General features: G+C 42.3%; 1 protein-coding gene across 2 annotated transcripts in view; it reads left to right on the top strand.

Annotated features, from left to right (window-relative positions):
- TAF1B (TATA-box binding protein associated factor, RNA polymerase I subunit B) overlaps positions 1-20,731 on the top strand; it is a 51,507-nt gene that overhangs the window by 16,956 nt on the left and 13,820 nt on the right. For both annotated transcript variants that reach the window (XM_044418282.1, XM_044418274.1), the window contains exon 8: positions 5,905-6,004. In XM_044418282.1, coding sequence (XP_044274217.1) covers positions 5,905-6,004 — 100 coding nt within the window. The remainder of the gene's footprint in view (positions 1-5,904; positions 6,005-20,731) is intronic.

Raw genomic sequence — 20,731 nt, 5'->3', positions numbered from 1 at the left:
TGAAGAGCTCAGCTGGAATGCTGTCGCCTCCACTAGCTTTGTTGTTGCTCAGACTTCCTAAGGCCCATGTGACTTCACATTCCAGGATGACTGGCTCGAGGTCAGTGACCACCCCATTGTGGTTGTCAGGGACATTAAGCTCTTTCTTGTATAGTTCTTCTGTGTAATCTTGCCACCTCTTCTTAATCTCTTCTGCCTCTGTTAGGTCCCTGCCATTTTGGTCCTTTATCATGCCCATCTTCTTTTATATTGTTATTTATTTTATATTGTTAATTTTATATTGTTATTTTTGTATTTTATTGTATTTTATTTGTGCTGTGAGCTGCCCCGAGGCTTCGGTAAGGGGCAGCATAGAAATGTTTTAATAAATAAATAAATAAAATAAATCTTTGCATGAAATGTTCCCTTCATATCTCCAATTTTCTTGAAGAGGTCTCTGCTCCTCCCTATTCTATTGTTTTTTTCTATTTCTTTGCACTGTTCATTTAAGAAGGCATTCTTATCTCTTCTAGCTGTTCTCTGGAATTCTGCATTCAATTGTTTGTATCTTTCTCTTTCTTCCTTGCCTTTTGCTTCCCTTCTTTCCTCAGCTATTTGTAAAGCTTCCTCAGACAGCCATTTTGCTTTCTTGCATTTCTTTTTCTTTGGGATGGTTTTAGTTGATACCTCTTGTACAATGTTGCAAACCTCCGTCCATAGTTCTTCAGGCACTCTGTCTATCAGATCTAATTCCTTAAATCTATTTGTCACCTCTATTGTATATTCATCAGGGATATGATTTAGGTCATACCTGACTGGCCTAGTGCTTTTCCCTACTTTCTTCAACTTAAGTCTAAATTTTGCAACCAGAAGCTCATGATCTGAGCCACAGTCAGCTCCTGGTCTAGTTTTTACTGACTGTATAGAGCTTCTCCATCTTTGGCTGCAGAGCACATAGTCAATCTGATTTCTGTGTTGACCGTCTGGTGATGTCCATGTGTAGAGTCGTCTCTTGGGTTGTTGGAAAAGAGTGATTGCTATGACCATCTTATTTTCTTGACAAAATTCTACCAGCTTGTGCCCTGCTTCATTTTGTACTCCAAGGCCAAACTTGCCTGTTATTCCGGTTATCTTTTGGCTTCCTACTTTAGCATTCCAATCCCCCATGATGATAAGGACATCATTTTTTGAAGTTAATTCTAGAAGGTGTTGTAGGCCTTCATAGAACTGGTCAACTTCAGCCTCTTCAGCACCAGTGGTTGGGGCATAGACTTGGACTATTGTGATGCTGAATGGTTTTCCTTGGATTCGAACTGAGATCATTCTGTCATTTTGGAGGTTGTATCCCAGTACTGCTTTTCCTACTCTTTTATTGACTATGAAGGCTACTCCATTTCTTCTGAGGGATTCTTGCCCGCAGTAGAATACCCGATGGTCATCTGGATTAAATTCACCCATTCCTGTCCATTTTAGTTCACTGATTCCTAAGGTGTCGATGTTCAGTCTTGTCATCTCTTGTTTGACCACATCCAGCTTGCCTTGATTCATGGATCTTACATTCCAGGTTCCTATGGAGTAAAGATCTTTGCAGCATCAGACTCTCCTTTCACCACCAGATACATCAGCAACTGAGTGTCCTTTCAGCTTTGACCCAGTCGCTTCATTCTTTCTGGCACTACTAGTACTAGCCCTCTGCTCTTCCCCAGTAGCATATTGGACACCTTCCGACCTGAGGGGCTCATCTTCCGGTGTCATATCTTTTTGCCTTTTGGTACTGTCCATGGGGTTTTCATGGAAAAGATATTGGAGTGGGTTGCCATTTCCTTCTCCAGTGGATCACGTTTTGTCAGAGCTCTCTGCTATGACCTGTCCGTCTTGGGTGGCCCTGCACGGCATAGCTCATAGCTTCATTGAGCTACGCAAGCCCCTTCACCACGACAAGGCAGTGATCCATGAAGGAGCAGTGATCCAGAGTTAAGCAAAAGACTATCTCCTCCCTCTGTGCCAGTTAATATTTTACATTGGACCACTAACTTTCACCAATATGTCCAAGTTTCATGATACACCCATGTAATAATGCAGTATTGGCAGGATGTGAAGGCTGGAGGGCTACAGTCAATTGCCCTTCTGGTTGTACTCTCATTCTTACAAATTAAGGATATTTTAAATGTAATATTCTGCTGGGATTCGAGAGTTCAGTCATGTACTGTGTTTTATTTATTTGTTTGTTTGTTTATTTGGAATTTTTGTATGGCGTCCCATTCACATGAGCCTCGGGATGGCTTCCATACAATAAATAAACAAACCATATAAATATTGCACATAAAATCCAGATTCACCCTGGCTGTAAAATTAAAACCAATAAATAATATTAAAAGTTGTTAAAATATTGTTTAAATAAAAAGGTCTCGGCCTGGTGCCGAAAAACAAATAACGGCGCCAGGCAGAGCTCTCTGGGGAGCACATTCCATAGCTGGGGCACCACCGCAGAAAAGCCCTCCTCCAGGTACTTAGTCTCCTAATGTCTTTCACAGAGGGTTCCCGGAGGAGGGTCTCTGCTGCCAATATCAGGGGGTGGGAGGGCAAATATGGAAGCAGGCATTCCTTTAGGTATACAGGTCCCAAGCCGTTAAGGGCTTTGTAGGTGATAACCAGCACCTTGAATTGAGCCTGGACTTCGATGGGGAGCCAGTGAAGCTGGTAGAGGACTGGGGTTATGTGACAGTAATGCCCAGTCCCCATCAACAACCTGCCTGCTCTATTTTGCACCATCTGAAGTATCTGGACTGTCTTCAAGGGCAGCCCCACGTAGAGTGTGTTACAGAAGTCCAATCGGGAAGTAACCAATGCATGTGTCACTGTTGCTAGGCAATCGTCCTCCAGGTAGGGACGCAGCTGATGGATTAACCGAAGCTGAAGGAAAGTGCTCCTCGCCACCGCAGTCACTTGAGCTTCCAAAGACAGCTCTGGGTCGAGGAGCACTCCCAAGCTGCGGACCCTGTCCTTTAGAGGGAGTGCAACCCCATTCAGGACAAGGTCCAAGTCACCTACCCAGGAGCCCGAACCACCCATCAACAGGAACTCTGTCTTGTCTGGATTGAGTTTCAGTTTATTGACCCTCATCCAGCCCATTACCTCTGTCAGGCACTGGTTCAGTACAGCCACTGCCTCACCTGGATTGGTTGAAAAAGAGAGGTAGAGCTGGGTATCATCAGAGTACTGATGATTCCACAGCCCACACCTCCTAATGACCTCTACCAGCGGTTTCATGTAGATGTTGAATAGCAAGGGGGACAAAATGGATCCCTGTGGTACTCCATGGCATAGCTGCCATGGCACAGAGCCATAGTCCCCCAGCACCACCTTCTGGAATCGGCCGTTGAGGTAGGAGCAGAACCACTGCAAAGCAGTGCCTCCTACTCCCAGTCCCGCTAGCCTATCCAGAAGGATACCATGGTCGATGGTATTGAAAGATGCTGAGAGGTCTAGGAGGACCAACAGGGATGCACTCCCCCTGTCTCTCTCCCTGCACAGCTCATCATACAGGGAGACCAAGGCAGATTCAGTATCATACCCGGGTCTGAAGCCAGACTGAAATGGGTCCAGATAATCAGTCTCATCCAAGAGTGCTTAGAGTTGTCCCGCCACCACCCATTCCAACACCTTGCCCAGAAATGGGATGTTGGCCACCAGTCTATAATTGGTGGCCATCTCTGGATCCAGGGACGCCTTCTTTAGGACCGGCCTGACTACTGCCCCCTTTAGAGGGGCAGGCACCCAGCCGTCCCTCAGAGAGGCGTTGATGACCTCCAGGATCCAGGCACCAATCCCGTGTTTGGCTTTGGTCAGTAGCCACGATGGGCAAGGGTTGAGTAAACAGGTGGTGGGATGTACTTGTCCAAGCACCTTGTCCACTTCAGGCCGCAATAACTGAAACTCATCCAATAATATCTGACCAGACGGAGACATTGGCACCTCCCCTAAGGGATCTGAATCACTACTGGAGTCCAGCTCATGACGAATCTGAGCAATTTTCTCCTTAAAATGCTTGGCAAAGTCATCACAGTGGGCCATCGAGAGTGGTACGGGATCTTTCTTAGGGCCTGGATGTACCAGCCACCGTACCACCCGAAAGAGCTCCGCTGAACAGCATTGTGAGGCGGCAATGGAAGTGGAGAAGAATTTCTTCTTCGCCACACGCACCGCCACAGCATAGGCTTTATAGTGAGCTTGTAAGTGTGTTTGGTCAGATTCATCCCGTGATTTCCTCCACCTACACTCTAGACGTCTCCCAACCTGCTTCATCGCCCGTAATTCAGGTGTATACCAAGGGAATGAACGGGCTCTGTCGGAAGGGAGAGGACACTTAGGAGCGATCATGTCAATAGCTCTGGCCATTTCTCCATTCCACAATTCAACCAGAGCATCGACAGGAATGCCAGCCTTATCAACCGGAAACTCTTCCAGAGCTTTCAGGAATCTATCTGGATCCATCCAGCTCCGAGGGCAGACCAACACAATAGGGTTCGCACCCTTACAGAGGGAAAGGCCAGCATCGAACTCAAACCTCACAAGGAAGTGATCTGACCATGACGGGAATCAGACACAAATTCCTTGCCCTCAGATCACTCTCTTCCTGCCCCGGTGAGAAAACCAGGTCCAGCATGTGTCCACGTTCATGGGTCAGGCCCATGACATGTTGAGACAACCCCATGGCCGTCATAGAGGCCATGAAGTCCTGAGCTGCCCTGGTCAGAACAGTCTCGGCATGGAGATTGAAGTCCCCCAGGACCAACATCCTGGGGGTCTTCAACACCAGGTCCGAGACGATCTCCGTCAACTCAGGCAGGGAGTCTGATGGGCAGAAGGGTGCACCGTACACCAGCAGAATCCCCAATCTGTCTCAGTCGCCCAACACCAGATAGAGGCACTCTAGACCCAGTCTCGAGAGAACAGGAAGCCCCGCAAGGGAGATAGAAGCTCGATAAATTAAAGCAACCCCCCCCTCCGGGCGTGGCTGGTGCTGGACCAGATACCCAGGTGAGCACAGTAAAGAGAGCGACACATCCCCCCCTCTCCCGCCTAAGTCTCTGTTATGCAAGCCAGGTCGGCCCCCTCATCCACAGTCAGGTCGTGGATGAGGGATGTTTTGTTGTGGACCGACCTGGCATTAAGCAACAGCACCGTCAGGCCCGAGGGGCAGTTGATAAGCATACCCGGAACCTTCCGGCTGGGGGAATAACCAGAAGGGGGAACAGGTGTCAATCATCTGTCCCTCCTCCTTCTACACTGACACGTTAAACCCCCAACGCCATAACGACCATTGCCCAATACCACCCCAATGGTAGCACCCACGTGCTCCCCAGGCAACCTCATGGTAGCAGCCAGGTGTGAATCCATTAAAACAATCTAAGTTAAAATACAATTTAAAATGCAATAAAACCCTCCAACCACCCAATTACAAAAAGCCACCCACACAAAGTCTATGGCCAGCCCAGCCCCCGAACGGCCCCAAACGGCGTCACCGCCCTTAGGCCATTGCCCTTTGGCCTCCAGCTCATGGCCCACGGCTGCGGCCAGTGACTTAAGCCAGTGGCCCCTCCCTGCGCCCCGCCCCCTATTCGGCGTAGCTGCCACCCATGCCGACGGGGGAGGGGGGCAAGGGTGGCCACGGAGAAACTCACCGACGACAATGGAGGGCCCACATGCTGGCAGTAGCGTCCCCCGGTCCTGGTCCCACGCTGGGCAGCTGCAGCATCAGTGGGCAGGGCAGGTCGGCCTCGGTGTCTGCGGGCGGCGGTGGAAGGTGATGGCCCAGTCCAGTCCCAGCTCCGGCCCGTTTTAGCTTTGTAATTGAATTTAGCTGTGCCTACTGAACTAAATCGCCATGAACATACTGATTTTACTTGTTTCCCTTTTGCTCAGACTGGTAATGGATGGTCACATTCCTTACTTGAATGCTTATAAAGATTTCCCAGAGAAGATGAAGATGTATGGGGCTGATTTCAAGATCTTTCATGTACAGGTGATTTCTGTTCATTCATCTGATTTATGCACTACATGCATGTATGGTGGCTCTGATGAATTAAAGTACATATTCTACAAGATACTCTTAAAGTGGATATTCTTAACTTACTCTATAATTTATAATAATATTGCTGGTAATAACCCTTTCTCTGTTTGCTACTTATGTCAAGATTCTATATTTGATACAGTTATTTATTAAGATTTTATCATTTATCTTGTAGGGAAGGCCCATGGCTGGGACCTATGTCACCTAGAAAAAGGACTTATGTATAAACTCAACATCATGGCAGGGTTCTGGATAGAAATCTTAGGGTGCAGTCCTAGATAGAAGAAAATCCTGCAACAGCATGGGCAACTGGTTATACTGGGGGTTGTAGGACATTTTTCTGTATAAAGGTGCACTGGATTGTACCCTTATTGGCTCATGTTTACAGGGAGGCAAGATGTTTTCTGGCCATTGGTAGATACATTTGAACTACATTATTATCCATAATGATTACATAGCATATCTTGCCCTTTTTCTTCTTGCAAGGAACCCAAGGTGGCTTACATAGCACCATTTTATTGACACAGCAACAGCCCTGTGAGGTAGCTAAGGCTGAGAGTAATTGCCACAAAGTCACCCAGTGAGTTTCATGGTGAATGGGGACTAGAATCCAGATCCTCAGTCCAGCTCTCTAACAATCACACCACACAGACTCTGAATAGAATGTAACAAAACTTTGGGATAATTATATGTAGTTCATGAGCTTTATATGGCAACCTATTATATCAGAGGAAGCCAAAACCCTTAGTATATGGGCTTCTCATATTCTAAATCATTCTAAATTTCTACCTATTTATTTATTTAAAGCCTTTATAGACCATCCATCTACTGGCATCTTGGGACAGTTTACAACAAGCAACAAGTAAAACAGGAAATAAGATGTCACAGCATATGATTCAACAATATTAAACCACATTAAAACCAATTAAACGTAAAAATAATAGGAAAATAAAAAGAGTTTTGCCTGGTGCCTAAAAGAAATAAGTGTTGGCACAAGGTGAATCTCTCTGGGGAGCGTATTCCATAATCAGGGCACCACCGCAGAGAAGACCCTCCAGGTAACTAGCCTCCTAATCCCTTTCAAGGAGAGCTCCCAAAGAAGGCCCTCCACCTCAGATCTCAAGGAGCACAAGGATGTATAGGGAAGGAGGCGCTCCTTCAGGTATCTTGGACCCAAGCCATATAGGGGTTTATAGGTCATCACCAGCACCTTATATCAGGCCTGAACTTCAATTGACAGCCAGTGTAAGTGGGAAAGGACCGACATTATATGCAAATACTTGCCGGTCCCCATTAATATCCTCGCAACTCTATTCTGAACCAACGGAAGCATCTGGACCATCTTCAGTGGCAGCACCATGTAAAGCATGTTATAGTAATCCAGTCAGGAAGTTACCAGGGTGTGGGTCACTGTTGCTAGGCATTGCTTATCCAGGTAAGGGCACAGTTGGTAAATCGGCTGAAGCTGAAGAAAAGCACTCCTCGCCACCGCTGCCACCTGAGATTCCAGTGGCAGTTCTGGATCGAGGAACACACCCAAACTTCACACCCTGTCCTTTAGGGGGAGTGCAAATCCATCCAGAACAGGGCTGATATCACTCACCCAGAAAGCTGAACTGCTCACCAGCAGGACCTCCCTCTTATCTGAATTAAGTCTCAATTTATGCATAGAAGTTATAAAACCTTCTTAAGGGTTTTAGAAGGATAATTCCTATTTGTTTGGCCCATTGCCATAAAATTTCAGGCACATTTTAGTTATAAGCGAAGCATATGAGTATGTGAATCATAACTGGGCATAAAAGGAATCAGATTGTGTGTATTTCATATACTGCTGGGCTTCATCTCAAGGATTCTGGTAAATACCATGCCTCAGATTTCTTTAAGCTGCTTTAACCGAGGGTTAGAAACTGTACAATGAAAGATTAGAAGCTTTTTATATTCTTCCTTAAATGTTTTTGAGCAGGTTTTGTTTGAAAATTGGAGAAGTTGAGACAGTTTGTTAATTAACTATCATCTTCAATGTGCCTCGCCCTCTCATTTTAGATATCAAATGCTTCCTTGGTGGTATTCAGTTTTGGTCAACCCACCAAAGAAAAGAAAAACTGCTCACAGTATCTTTTGAGAAGGAACAGCAGTAACTAAATGTAAGAATTAAACACTTGGAGTAGATTCATTCATGTAGCTGCTGTTGTTCCACTGTAATGAAATTGATGAAGAATTTGCAAAACACACTAGATGGAGGAAAATGGCTGCTTTGCATCACTTCCTTAAGGCCTTTTCTCACCACTGCAACCACTGTCCAAAGGGTTTAGCCCAGGGGTTGATAGTTACAGCTTTTGGCCTTCCGGATCTTTTTGCCTAGAAGTGCCATCATCCCTCACTGCTGGCTATGCTTGCGAGGAATACCAAGAGTTGTAGGCCAAAATATCCAGAGGGCTCTAAGTTGCCCACCCATATTTTAAAGGAGGAAAGAAGGTTAGCTATCACTCATGATTATCATCTCTGCTTCTCCTATATCTGGAAGAGTCTCAGAAGAGCCTTCCTCTTTGTCTGTCCCTCCTGACTCTTGTAGACAGCTCTCCCAAACACACTGATTTCCTGCTGTACCCCACATGTGCTGGAGAAATAGCTCCTTGTTTACAGGTAGGCCTTTACTTCCAGGCAGGCCTTCTCCTGAAGGAGCATTTTCAACTGCAGTGCTTGTGTCCTTTTGTTTCCTTCCTCTTGGGTTGGCTACTAGAAAGACACTGCCACCTGCCTCATCCATGGCTGAGCTGCTGCGGTGTCCATGGCACATTGCTTAACTTCCTTCGCTCAAATTTCATTTACTCTTCTCTCTTGGCATCATTCTATTTTACATTTCCAGAGCCTTGACCTGTGGAATACCCCCAGCATCCCCTTCTCCCAGTTGATACGAATTCAGTAAGTCTTAAATTCAGCAACTCTTATGTTGCCTGTGATTCCCACCTGCACTGAACTCAGTCAAGTTTCATATCAACATTATCTTGTAGTTTGTCAGAGATGGTTGTGTGAGCTCAATGTGCGGTGGTAGTTATTTACAGGCAAACAGGATATTCTGGATTCTGTTTTTTTGTTTTTATTCTAAAACCTCATGCTTTTCTAAGTTACATTTTGCTTTCTTTACTTAGAAGGGTAATTTATATTTAAGGTTTTATGGATTTTGGACCATCTTACTTACTTGTCATGTTTATATGAGATATGCAAGACTAAACTTTTGAGTTATCAGTTTCCCCCCTTCTTTGATGCCATAAATAGCAGCTTGCTTGTTTGTCTGGTTAACATTTGAGGACTTGAACATCTTCTATTCAGTCTCATGTTTTTAAAGAAATCCACCAGGGATAATTAACTATTAGCAGGTGGATACGTAGTATCTTATTTTCTCTCTTGAAATGACTTCAGAAATGACAACCAGCAAGGGTGAGGCTCTTTAAAAAGAGCTGAGGAGGAAGTTCACTTCTGACATTTATTGTAATCAGCTCTATCATGGGAATCTGCTGTTGTGTAACAGAAACTCTGACTTGTCCTTACCTGTTGAAGCATTGCTTCATAGAAAAGAAAATGGGCTTATTGAAATGTTGGTCAAATTCAAACTAAAATTGTATTTTAATATTTTATATTGAGATGCGATTGGATATCATAATAGATGTTCTGTGTTTCCCTACATTTTTGCTAGTTTGAAACTGTTCATTGTGGCCTGTCTCTTGGGACTATGCAGTGATCACTATTCTGCCAAGTATAATTCATGTTAATATATCAGTATGTGAATAATTTAGAACTGTTTTCTGTATGAATACTGTATGTAAGTTGTTTGCTTATAACCTGATTGCATGAGTCGATCTGTGATTTGAGTTGTGTAAGTTGACCTGTGGGGAAACTGGTTAGTATGAGAGAAAATGAGAATGGTCATACTTAGTATGTGGCTTTTTGATATATTGAGAACATTCTGAACAGTGAGTACATCTACTCCAAGTTTATAATGAGGGCTGGTAAGAAGCAGGGAAGACACAGTTTAGCCATTGAAGTTACACTGCCTGGCTAAACTATGTCCCACTATGCCAGAAGCATTTTCCCCCCAAATCTTTTCTCCTCTAGCCAAAATGTGGCCTCTGTGGCAAATTCTGCCCACCTGTTCCTGTCTACCCAAGATAGTTTTATTTTACTGGTATTGCCAATCTTGCTTTTTTCAGGTACTGAGAGTATCTTGGATTTTTCCCATTGTTGGTATTTTACTTTGTTGGGTGTTACGTTCTTCATGAGTTGTTTATTCCTTGGAGCAAGTCAGGATATTAAGCATCTCTTTAAGTTAAGCTGTAGGTGTTTCACCCACATATTTGTTTTTCCCTGCCATTTGTTGTCCTTTAGTAATCTGAGGCACACCCTCCCTTATTACATCAACAGGAACATGTGCTTCATAGGTATTCACTTCAGAAGATACATGTCCATTCTTTGCATCACTGCTCTATATTTGCTAAACTTTCCTTAACTTTCTCAGCTTCTTATTAAGCTTCTTAAAAACCAATACATTCAGTTGTGGAAAACAAATATCCTTCAACATTGGGCTGAATTTAATTGCAAGTGTGTTTGTTTGTTTTAAGAGTGATAAGACCATTTTATGAAATTATCACTAGTGAATTAGGGTTGTAATAAGATGTGTATATATAACAGGCTATACCCATAGTCATACAGGCAAATCTTCATTTGTGTAGTTAGACTTTCTCTTGCTTTCTACTTCAATTATCTGCTCTGGAGGGACCCCCAATCTTTTGGAGTGGGCTTATGGGATGCATGAGGGGCTGCAGGGGGATGGAATCCTTCCTCCCAGTGCTTTCTCTTCCATTCACAGACACACAGGACTGGATATAACCCTTTAGAAAGGTAGGCATTTTGAAGCCCCTCTCAGGGAAGGAAAGAAACTCCAGTTGCAATGAGCATATAGTTTGATTGTATTTGCTTTGCAATAATACGGTCCACTGCTTTGGGTTTCCTTTTGAAAGGAAGAGCAGGACACAAAAATTGAAAGGATTTTTTTAAAGAGTCCCAAAATGTTTACATACAGAGAACTAATACTGAGGAAGCGGAGCATTATTTGGAAATGGATCGTCTTCATATGAAGGGATGTTTTTTAATTATAAGCATTTTATCAAGTATGTTGTATAAGACTTTTGGATATTATTATCAAACACAACATCTTAAAGCCAACAAATAGTAATTTTATACTAAGTTCTGTGGGAGACAAGAGATTTTTTTTTCCTGGAGAGTTGCAGGTGGTGTGATAGAGGTGTGCCCAAGGTGTGCATACTCATTTCTCTTTTCTCACTGTCATTGCTGGCCAGCCAGGTTTGTGAAGCACTACAAAAGTCTGCTAAACCTGTTTGACCAGAGTTGATAGTAGGACAGGAAAAAAATGTATACATTCCAGAGGTAGCAATGGCTATATCATAGTTATTTTTAAAACAGTTGAAGGTAGTGTGACAGATTCATTGTTACCCAAATTGTGTACACATCTTCTCCTGGCATGCATATTTGGTGGGTGCAGCATGCCAATGAGGAGAGGAGATATGAGATGTAAATCTTTACTTACTTGGAAGACAAGTGACCCCCATTTCTGCTCTGCAGTAAGTACACCTGTTTCCATTACCTGCATAAAATACATAGTTGTAAAGGAGTTATATCTTCAGTGATGGATAGCCTACCTATTGTTACCAGCAGTTCTGGCAACACCTGGATTAGACTCCTACAATGTGTTGTACATAGGGCTGCTTATAAAGATTACTTGGAACTACTGCTCTGCTGTTGACTCGAACTGGGCAAATAGAACACATTCCACCAGTTCTGAACTGCTTCACTGTCAGGTTCTAAACATCTATGGGCTGATTTTAACCTTTAACCTCCTACATGGCTTGGAGCTCATGTTGCGGAAGGACCACCTTCTTCCACAACAACATGCCCAATTTTTAAGATAGCCATCAGAGGCCCTTCATCAGCATCCTTGCCCTCAAAGATCAGGCAAGCAGCAGCAAGGGAAACAGCCTGCTTAGCTGTTGTGCCTTGTTTGTAGAATGCTGTTCCCAAGGAGGCTAGCTTGTGCCAAACCTAATTAACCCATGATTTGCTGAGACATATGCTGCATGAGAGTCACTTCCAATTTACAGAAAAATAGCCTATAAGTGCTTTGTTTATTGGTTGTTCTTGTGATGTCCAAACCCAGACACTGGGTTGTTGATGCATTCAGCAGCCTACCATTAACAACAAGTTGTAAGTTTACCTCTGGGTTGTTTAACTTATGAAGAACCCAGGGTGTAAACATAATGACATCACAACAGCATCTTGTGAACAGTGCAAATCATAGATTATTTATGCAAAGTAGAAAGACGAACATCCCCACAAATCATGATTGTAAACCATGATTGGCAAATAAGATGGCATACCTCTGAAAGGAAGATCACAAAGAAGCTATTCCCATATAATCATCATAGCAAATTAGCCCCTTTCTTTGTGATTTCCCCCCTTTGACATACAGACATGGATAAGATAGATAAAATGCCTTTGTGCACCAGTCCGTGCTTTTAATGTTTGCTTTATGCTTAATAGCAAAATGGGAATGAAAGTTATGTAACATTGTGGCATAGGGATTAGAATGGGATTAGAATAGGGATTAGAATGGGATTAGAATGGGATTAGAATAGGGATTTTCTGAGATTCCAGAAAGCTGAGTTCCATTCCCAGTCAGTGTGGAATTTATTAGGTGAGTTTGGGTCAGTCACTGACAATCAACATACCTTACAGGGTTGTTGTGAAGATGTGTTTGTTTTATTTATTTATACATGTGTTTATAGACCACCCATAACTGTTGAGGCCTGGTTAGGCGGCTTACAATACATAAGATAAGATATAAAATGGAGAGGAGGAAGAATAAGCAAATGTGCAGAAAAAAAGGTGGAATATAAATAAATAGATGTTTTCATGCTATAAAGGGTTTAAAAGTTTGTTTTATTCTATTTTAAATTTCTGTCCCTGCTATCTGCATTGTAACAGAACTGTGGTGAAGTATTGGATATTTTGCAGGGAATGAAAGACCCCTTGGATGCTTTTTGAAAAAGATTGTTTCCTTGAGAAGCCTATTTGATGTAGAGCAGAGAGGAAAATTGCTGAAATTGTAAAGTTCATGACTTAGCTGAGAATAAAACACAGAAAACTAAACTGTTTTGCTCATACAATAAAAACTGAAAAATATATACTGTTACAGCTGATTGTACAAAGTAGAATAATTGGGGAAAGAAGTTTAGGAAGAACTTGGCTCAAAAGTGTTAAAGAAAGGGTTTGGAGCAATATAATGACTGGATTCACTTCTTCAATATGCTGAAGAAGCCATGGCTCGTTGTAGGATTATAAGCCACTCCTGGGTTCACAGTATCATCTGAACCCAACTGATGCAATAAGCCCCAAACCCAAAAGGCTTGTTGCTCTTTCCAGGAAGCTGGCAGGCAACTACCAATGGCAGCTCCCTCCATAAGCCAGTTTGGGCTCATCATGGCTTGTCATCTTTTCTTTAAATTGCCAGAAATGGGGATCACAGAACTTTCCCAAGGAGTGGCTTTTGCACACTAAGACAAGTCAGAACAAGCTGCAAATAGCTCACAACTCTGACAAGAAGCAGGAAGAAAGCTCAGTGTGCCTAAAATGTCCCTTGAGATACCTGCAGGAGGACTAAGTGGGGGAGGAGGTGGCTGAGGACCTCCACTGTGCCTGATTGTCTGACAGGTTCAATAGCCATGCTGGACTTATTTCAGACAATAGAGGAAGAGGTGGTGGCCACCACAAAAGTATAGCAATTCTCCTGGGTAGCCACTATTTTCCTCCCTAATGGCCCAGAATGGTGTCGCATCTGGAGTTTTGTGATGAAAAAATTGGCATGTGGGTCACTGGACAGTAAGAGTCAGTGTTATTCCTGCTACATGCAATAATAGAAGTTTTTTGTTTTGTAAAAGGCCACTGCCATGACCACTGGTTAAAGATGAGCATGCCCCCACCCTGAACCAGGTGATGGTGGTGCATTTCACTACATTTCCCTCAGTTATTGAAATGGTTCTCACTTATAACACCCAAAAGGGCCATGGAATTGAGAACAGCAATTTGAGTTTGTTCTTGCAGTGTTAATTTTTAAAAATTCTCACTATCAAATCATGAAGCTGTTGCAAATACCTGCACTAAAATGAAATAGAAAAGAGTGTGGTTTGATTGTTTGATTCTATACTGACTTAAATGGAAAGATTGCATGTTTGTTTTCTTGCTGCCTTGTCTTTCCACCCCTAAAAGGCATTCAACCTAGCTGTAAAGCATACAGATGTTTTAAATGTAGATATGAGTTTGATTGGGTTTATTGCCCAGTAAGTGTGTTTAAGATTGCAACCTTAGAAGGCACTGAAAGCATAAAGAGCAATTGCAAAGGTAAACCTAGAATTCCTAGGTCAGTCTTCCCCAAATCAGGGCCTTCTAAATGTTTTGGACTACAACTCCCAGTATTCCTGACAGTTGGCCATGTGGCTGTTGCTGATGGGAGTAGTCCAACATCTGAAAGGCTGTTCTGGTTCAAGAAATTATCAGAAAAATCACATTTAATTCCAGAAGTACTGGTGTGTGTAGCCACAAATGGAAACTTTGAGGGGCCATGGTTTATCATGTCATTCAGATTTGTTTGTTTTTAATAGTCTTCATGCTACTGCATTATATGTGTGAGCTACATAAAAATAGGATGTAAGCACTAGCAAACTGAAGTGAAATACAAAACAAGGGAATAATTAGGAAAGGAATTTTCATCTGATTTGTATTTTATAAATGGCAATCTGCAAAATAGTGAGTCACTAGGTCATTTGTTTTGTGTATCAGTGTGGCTATAAATTTTGCATCAGGCAATTGTTGGCAGCATTGTTTGTTCTCTTACATAATTAGCAACTGGCTTCACTAGCATTGTTGCATCATAGTTTCTGTATGTACAGTATTCTAATGTTGTAGTCATGCTCTTATATGTGACAGATTTAACCTTAAAAGTGGCTTTAAAAAATAGCATGATGTATGGCATACTGAAATTGTTGGGGTGCTTTCCACTGATTCGGAGCCCTGAAATTTGTGCCTTCTGAACCATCTGGATCCATTTCAGTCAAGTTTCAGGCCTGGTTTTGGGACTGAAGCTGCCCTGATCACCCTGTGGGATGACCTTTGCTGGGAAAAGAGTAGGGGGAGTGAGTCCCTGCAGGTTCTCCTGGACCTCTCAGCAGCTTTTGATACCATCAACCACAGTATCATTCTGGATAGGCTGACCAAGTTGGAGATTGGAGGCACTGCATGAAACTGCTGGGAGAGGTCATCTGGAGGTTTGGGCCATGGTGTTACCAGTATGCTGATGACATCCAGCTCTGCCTCTCTTTTTCATCTAATTCAGGTGAGGCAGTGATAGTTCTGAATCAATGCCTGGATAGTCTGATGTTCTGGATGAGGGCCAATAAGTTGAAACTTAATCCAGGTAAGGAGGAGGTTCTGTTGGTGGACTGTTTGGTCCCAGTGAGTGAGATTCGCTCTGTTCTGGATGGGATTGCACTCCCTCCAAGGGACAGGGTGCATAGTTTGGGAGTGCTCCTTGACTCAGAGTTATCCCTGGCATTCCAGGTGACTGCTGTGGCAAGGTGCACTTTCCATCAGCTTCTGCTGATACATCAACTACATCCTTACCTGGTTAAACAGAGTCTAGCAACAGTAGTCCATGCTTCCAATTGGACAATCAAATGATGTGGGGCTTCCCTTGAAGACGTTCCAGATACTTCCGTTGGTACAGAAAAGAGCTGCAAGACTCCTCCCTAGGACTGGCAGACATGATCATATAACACCGGTCCTATATCACCTCCTTTGGTTACCAGTTGAAGTCTGGGCCCAATTTAAGGTTTTAACTTTGACGTATAAAATCCTAAACAGTTTAGGATCTGGTTATTTGAAGGAGTGTCTCCTTCTGTATACATCTGCCCAAACTGTAAGATCTTCTACTGAGGTCCTTCTTCGGGAGCCTTCCTTGAAAGAGGTTAGAAGAATGGCTTCCTGGAGGAGGGCCTTTTCTGTAGTAGTGCCTCAGCTCTGGAATCTGCTTTTCAGAGAGGTGCGCCTCGCTCTGACATTGTATTCTTTTTGGCATCAGGCCCAAACCCTTTTATTTTCCCAACATTTTAAGGATTGATGGGCTTTTATATTGGAATTTTATCTCTGTATATGTTATTTTAATGTGCTGTTATTGTTTTGTGACTCGTTGAGACCCATTGTAGGTGTAGATGGGGCATTTTTAAAAAATATATAAATAAATTGGTATACATTGAAGAAGACTCCTGAAGAGTCCCTTGGACTGCAAAGAGATCAAATCAGTCAGTCCTAAAGGAAATAACCCTGACTGTTCTTTAGAAGGACAGATACTGAAGATGAAGCTCAAATACTTTGACCACATAATGAGAGGGAAGGACTTACTGGAAAAGACACTGATGCTGGGAAAGATTGAAAGCAAAAGCAGTGGATGGCAGAGGATGAGATGGCTAGATACTGTCACTGATGCAACAAACATGAATTTGGGTGAACTCTGGGAAACAGTGGAGGACAAGAGGACCTGGAGTACTATAGTCCACGGGGTTGCAAAGATTGGGGCACGACTGTGCAATGCACAACAACATACATTTAAATGTATGTATATTTATATTTTTAAGTAAACACACACATTCACATGATATATGTATATTTGTATGCATATAGAGAGCTAGTGTGGTTTTGTGGTTAAGAGCACAGGACTGGGACTCAGGCAATCAGGTTCTGGTCTCAGTTCAGCCATGGAGCCAACTGGGTGACTTTGGACCAGTTACAGATTCTCATCTGAGCCTAACTCACAGGATTGTTATAGGAATAAGGTTGTGAGCAACAGGAGGAGAATTGTTTAAGCCACTTTGAATTCATTGTAAGAAAAAAGGGGGATATAAATCTAATAAAATAAATGCATGTTGTTCAAATATTACTAGAAAAATCTGTCTGTGGGTCACAGATATTTCTCACTAAAAACAAGTTGAGACACACAAAGATGCTTCCCATAATAGTTAAACTGTTCTACAGAAGCAACTAGTATATGTGGAATCCATAATAATCTAACCATGAGAGAACTTGGGAACAGTATTATTTATTAGTATTAGTATCTCAGTAGAACAGATTAAGAACTGAACCTCGCCCCGCTGATCAAAGTAGTTTCCATAAAACTGAAAAGTGCTGCATAACCCAAAGTTATTATAAAAAGTGTGAAAGCTGAATACTTTCACTGTTGATAATTAACTTTGGGCATGATATTTACTTCATAAGGGAAGCCAGCTCTTTGATTTTATCGATCAAATTTGTATTTGTACCCTGCCTTTCTACTGGAAAATATGGCACTCAGGCAGATAATATTCCACCAACATGTTGTTTATTTTCTTGGTAAACATTCTCACACAAGCACACACATTCCTACATGGTGGGATCAAACTATATCCTAAGCAATACAGTGCAGAGAAGTCGAAGAAAATACACCATTAAGTGTATAAGAAGAGAGAACCTTTCAGGGCTGTCACTATAGCAAGTGAATAGAAGACTTCCTCCTTACCAAAGCTATCTCTAAGAGTTCATTTTTACCTAGTACAAAGCCATGAGGGCAGGAAACAGGCCTTTCTGGGCCTAATTCCCTCTCCCACTTTAAAACTGAACCTTTTTTGCTTCAATAAGGGCCTGAGGCAATATACAGTGAAAACAGTGTTCTTCAAAAACTTTGTTTGCTGTAGCTCAATTTCCATGTTTGTCCCACTCTAATTGACAGCTGATATACATGCTCTTTTCTACCCTTTTCATGCTGCCATTTTCAATCAGGTTATATGACCTTTTAAATGTTTTTCATGTCTCTTCTTTCTCTCTCTCTCTCAAGTAAAATATTATTTTTGGCATACCAGAGAAATTGCTCACTTAGGTAGAAACCTTTACTTTGTCTTTAGGCAGCCCTGTTTCACAGCCCTACTACATGGTTGGGCAGAAGGTAGATCACCAGAAGTTCTGGACGTCAACTCCCTGATATCCCTGCCAGCATGGTCGGAGGTCAGGAATGCTGGAAGTTGAAATCCAGAACTCCTGAAGATCTACTTTTTCCAAACCTCTTCCCCACCAAGATAACACTTGATCACTGTGTGTGCATGTATTCACATGTGCATGCATGCATAAGTATACACAAATATGCAAATATACACAAATATGCAAATAGAAAAATTGGACTAGGCTTCTACCATCAGTAAATAAAAGCATTTAACTTGTCTCCTCATAAGTACATCTGTTGAAGGGTTATTGTTATCTACTAATAAATAGTTGATGAACATCTTGTTGTAGCAAGCCATCTTGCTGTGGCTTGTTGTAAACCATCCTGAGACATCAGTAGATGGGCACTCTATAAAAGCTTTAAATAAATAAATAAAATCTTGCTGTTAGATATTTGACAGAGGAAACCTTAGACTAGCCTTGGGTGGAATAAGTTTGCTTCTCTCCATTTCTTGCTTGTTCCAGTTCTGTTTAAATTATATGGCTGAGAACATACTTCAGTTATCTTCTTGTTTTCAAAAACTCCTTTACAAGGAAAGCAGTGTGGTACTTGTTTTTAGTAGAAGGCAGTGATGGGAGGACCAATGGCTGTGTCTACATGATAGAATCATCTGGAAAGTTATTTGCATTGAAAAACACTTCCACATCATTGCCATAAAATTAAGACCTATGGCAGATTTAACACATTTAATTGTTTTATTTTAAATAAACAGATCTGAAAAAAGTTTAAGTTATTTCTTTGAAGTAGTTAAAATATTTGTATGCATGTTTAAGAAAATACTTTTACACGGCTATAATTATTTCATGTTAATCTAGACTACAGTTTTCTTGTAAATTGGGATAAAAGATTTGGGCAAGTGAAGGATGAGAGAATGTTGTGTTGACTAGATTCGAGAAGGCCAGCACTACTGCCCCATGTAGCTGTACCATTCCATAAAACCACTATGCTGCTGCCTACATTCTCAGGGGCATTTTTTGGGCTTGGTTCTGCTTCACCAATGCCCCCCACAGTATTGGGTCACTGTGCAGTCGGCCTAGTATTGGGAATAAAAAACAAATGTGCAGTGTCTTAGAATGTTTCAGAACGGCAGTTGTGACGGGAAGAACATCCTTGTTTAGAATATTCATTGGATAATTTGTTAGACTTGGTCCAGCACATGCACAGTGCCATCACTAATAAAAGAGACCACTTTGCATAAGATATTTTCAGCCTTGGCTGGCTCTAAAGTGAACTCAACTGGGGAAAGACCCTGACTTTGTGCAATGGCAAGCTCCGTAAAAGAAGGTTCTGCATCTTCCCCAGGCAATTTGTTTCACTGTCTCAGGTGCACCTTAAATTAGAAATCTTTAAAAATACCCCTTCTAAATTTGCTTTGAGGCCATAGCTTGTCTCAGTAGCCCTAATGGACTTAGTTTCTAATGTGGTGTAGTGTTGGATAACTTTCTGTTTTACCTTACATCCGGAAGAATAAAATGTTGGCAACACATTCAATTCAAAATCTGCTTGAGTGTTTTCTTGCACTTGCATACTGTGAAAGGGCCATATTTTTAATTTTCTTATACTTGGAAAGTTATGTCTTGGGGCTGATATGTGTAGAATATCATCAAGGGACGCATATGTGGCTTTCATCATTAATACATCCTGTATTACGACTACTGTCCGAAATGTCTGAAGACTAATGAATGTGCAACAGTCCAGTAAGACACGCATTACTTGTTTTTCAAGAAAAGTCCTTCAGGTGGAAAGGTTACTTTAGGGGAAAAACAGCTTGCATTTCTGAAATAGTGAAAGCATAAGACAGTTTGTAAACATACACCTGCAGGGGTTAAATGTTTTGCTGGAATGCATGCATTCCCTAGATCCCTGAGAATTATGCTTCTTTAATGGAAATGATACTAAATATTAGACTTCTGAATGGATGCTTTATTGTCAGAATCCCAAATGAACTAAAAAGAAAGGAAAACAAATGCTGTTGCATTGAAAATAACCACCTTTGTTTTCCTGTTACTCAAGTTCTCCTTCCCGGTCTTGTGCCCAGTTCAGTAGTGTCTCATACTCACAGACATTTCCATCAGAGTCTTGTAAGATTGTTTCAGCAAGACATAGACATGCATGTTCTATGCATAGGGTACTTGTAAACTTAGACTCACATTTAAGCAATATACAGTTAGCTTTGGACATTGGCCAGCCTTTACAAATTCGCTCACCAAGGTCAAGTGCCCTTGGCCCCTGGTGAGAACGATCCTGCAGCATATACAGTTCCTCCCATGAATTGACAGCACATTGAAAAGAAGGTAGGAAAAGGCAGAAGTCTTTTGTGTTGCTCAAAAGAAGCTTCTGCCACCTTAGCTTCTCTGTACTCCAACACAAGTGGGAGAAGAGCCCGCCAACCCCTCAACTTGTCCCTGGAGAAAATAGGAGGAGATGGGAGTGGAAAGTCCACAGAGGATAATAAGTCCACATGAGAACACTCATGTGTTCATGCTCTTTTCCTCTCCACTCTTCCCAAATGATGTGTTTCTACATTT

The sequence above is a fragment of the Varanus komodoensis genome, unplaced genomic scaffold (assembly GCF_004798865.1).
Source record: "Varanus komodoensis strain SLA01 unplaced genomic scaffold, ASM479886v1 scaffold10, whole genome shotgun sequence".
Taxonomy (NCBI): domain Eukaryota; kingdom Metazoa; phylum Chordata; class Lepidosauria; order Squamata; family Varanidae; genus Varanus; species Varanus komodoensis.
The sequence above is the reverse complement of the archived record's forward strand: the minus strand, read 5'-3'. Positions and strand labels throughout refer to the sequence as shown.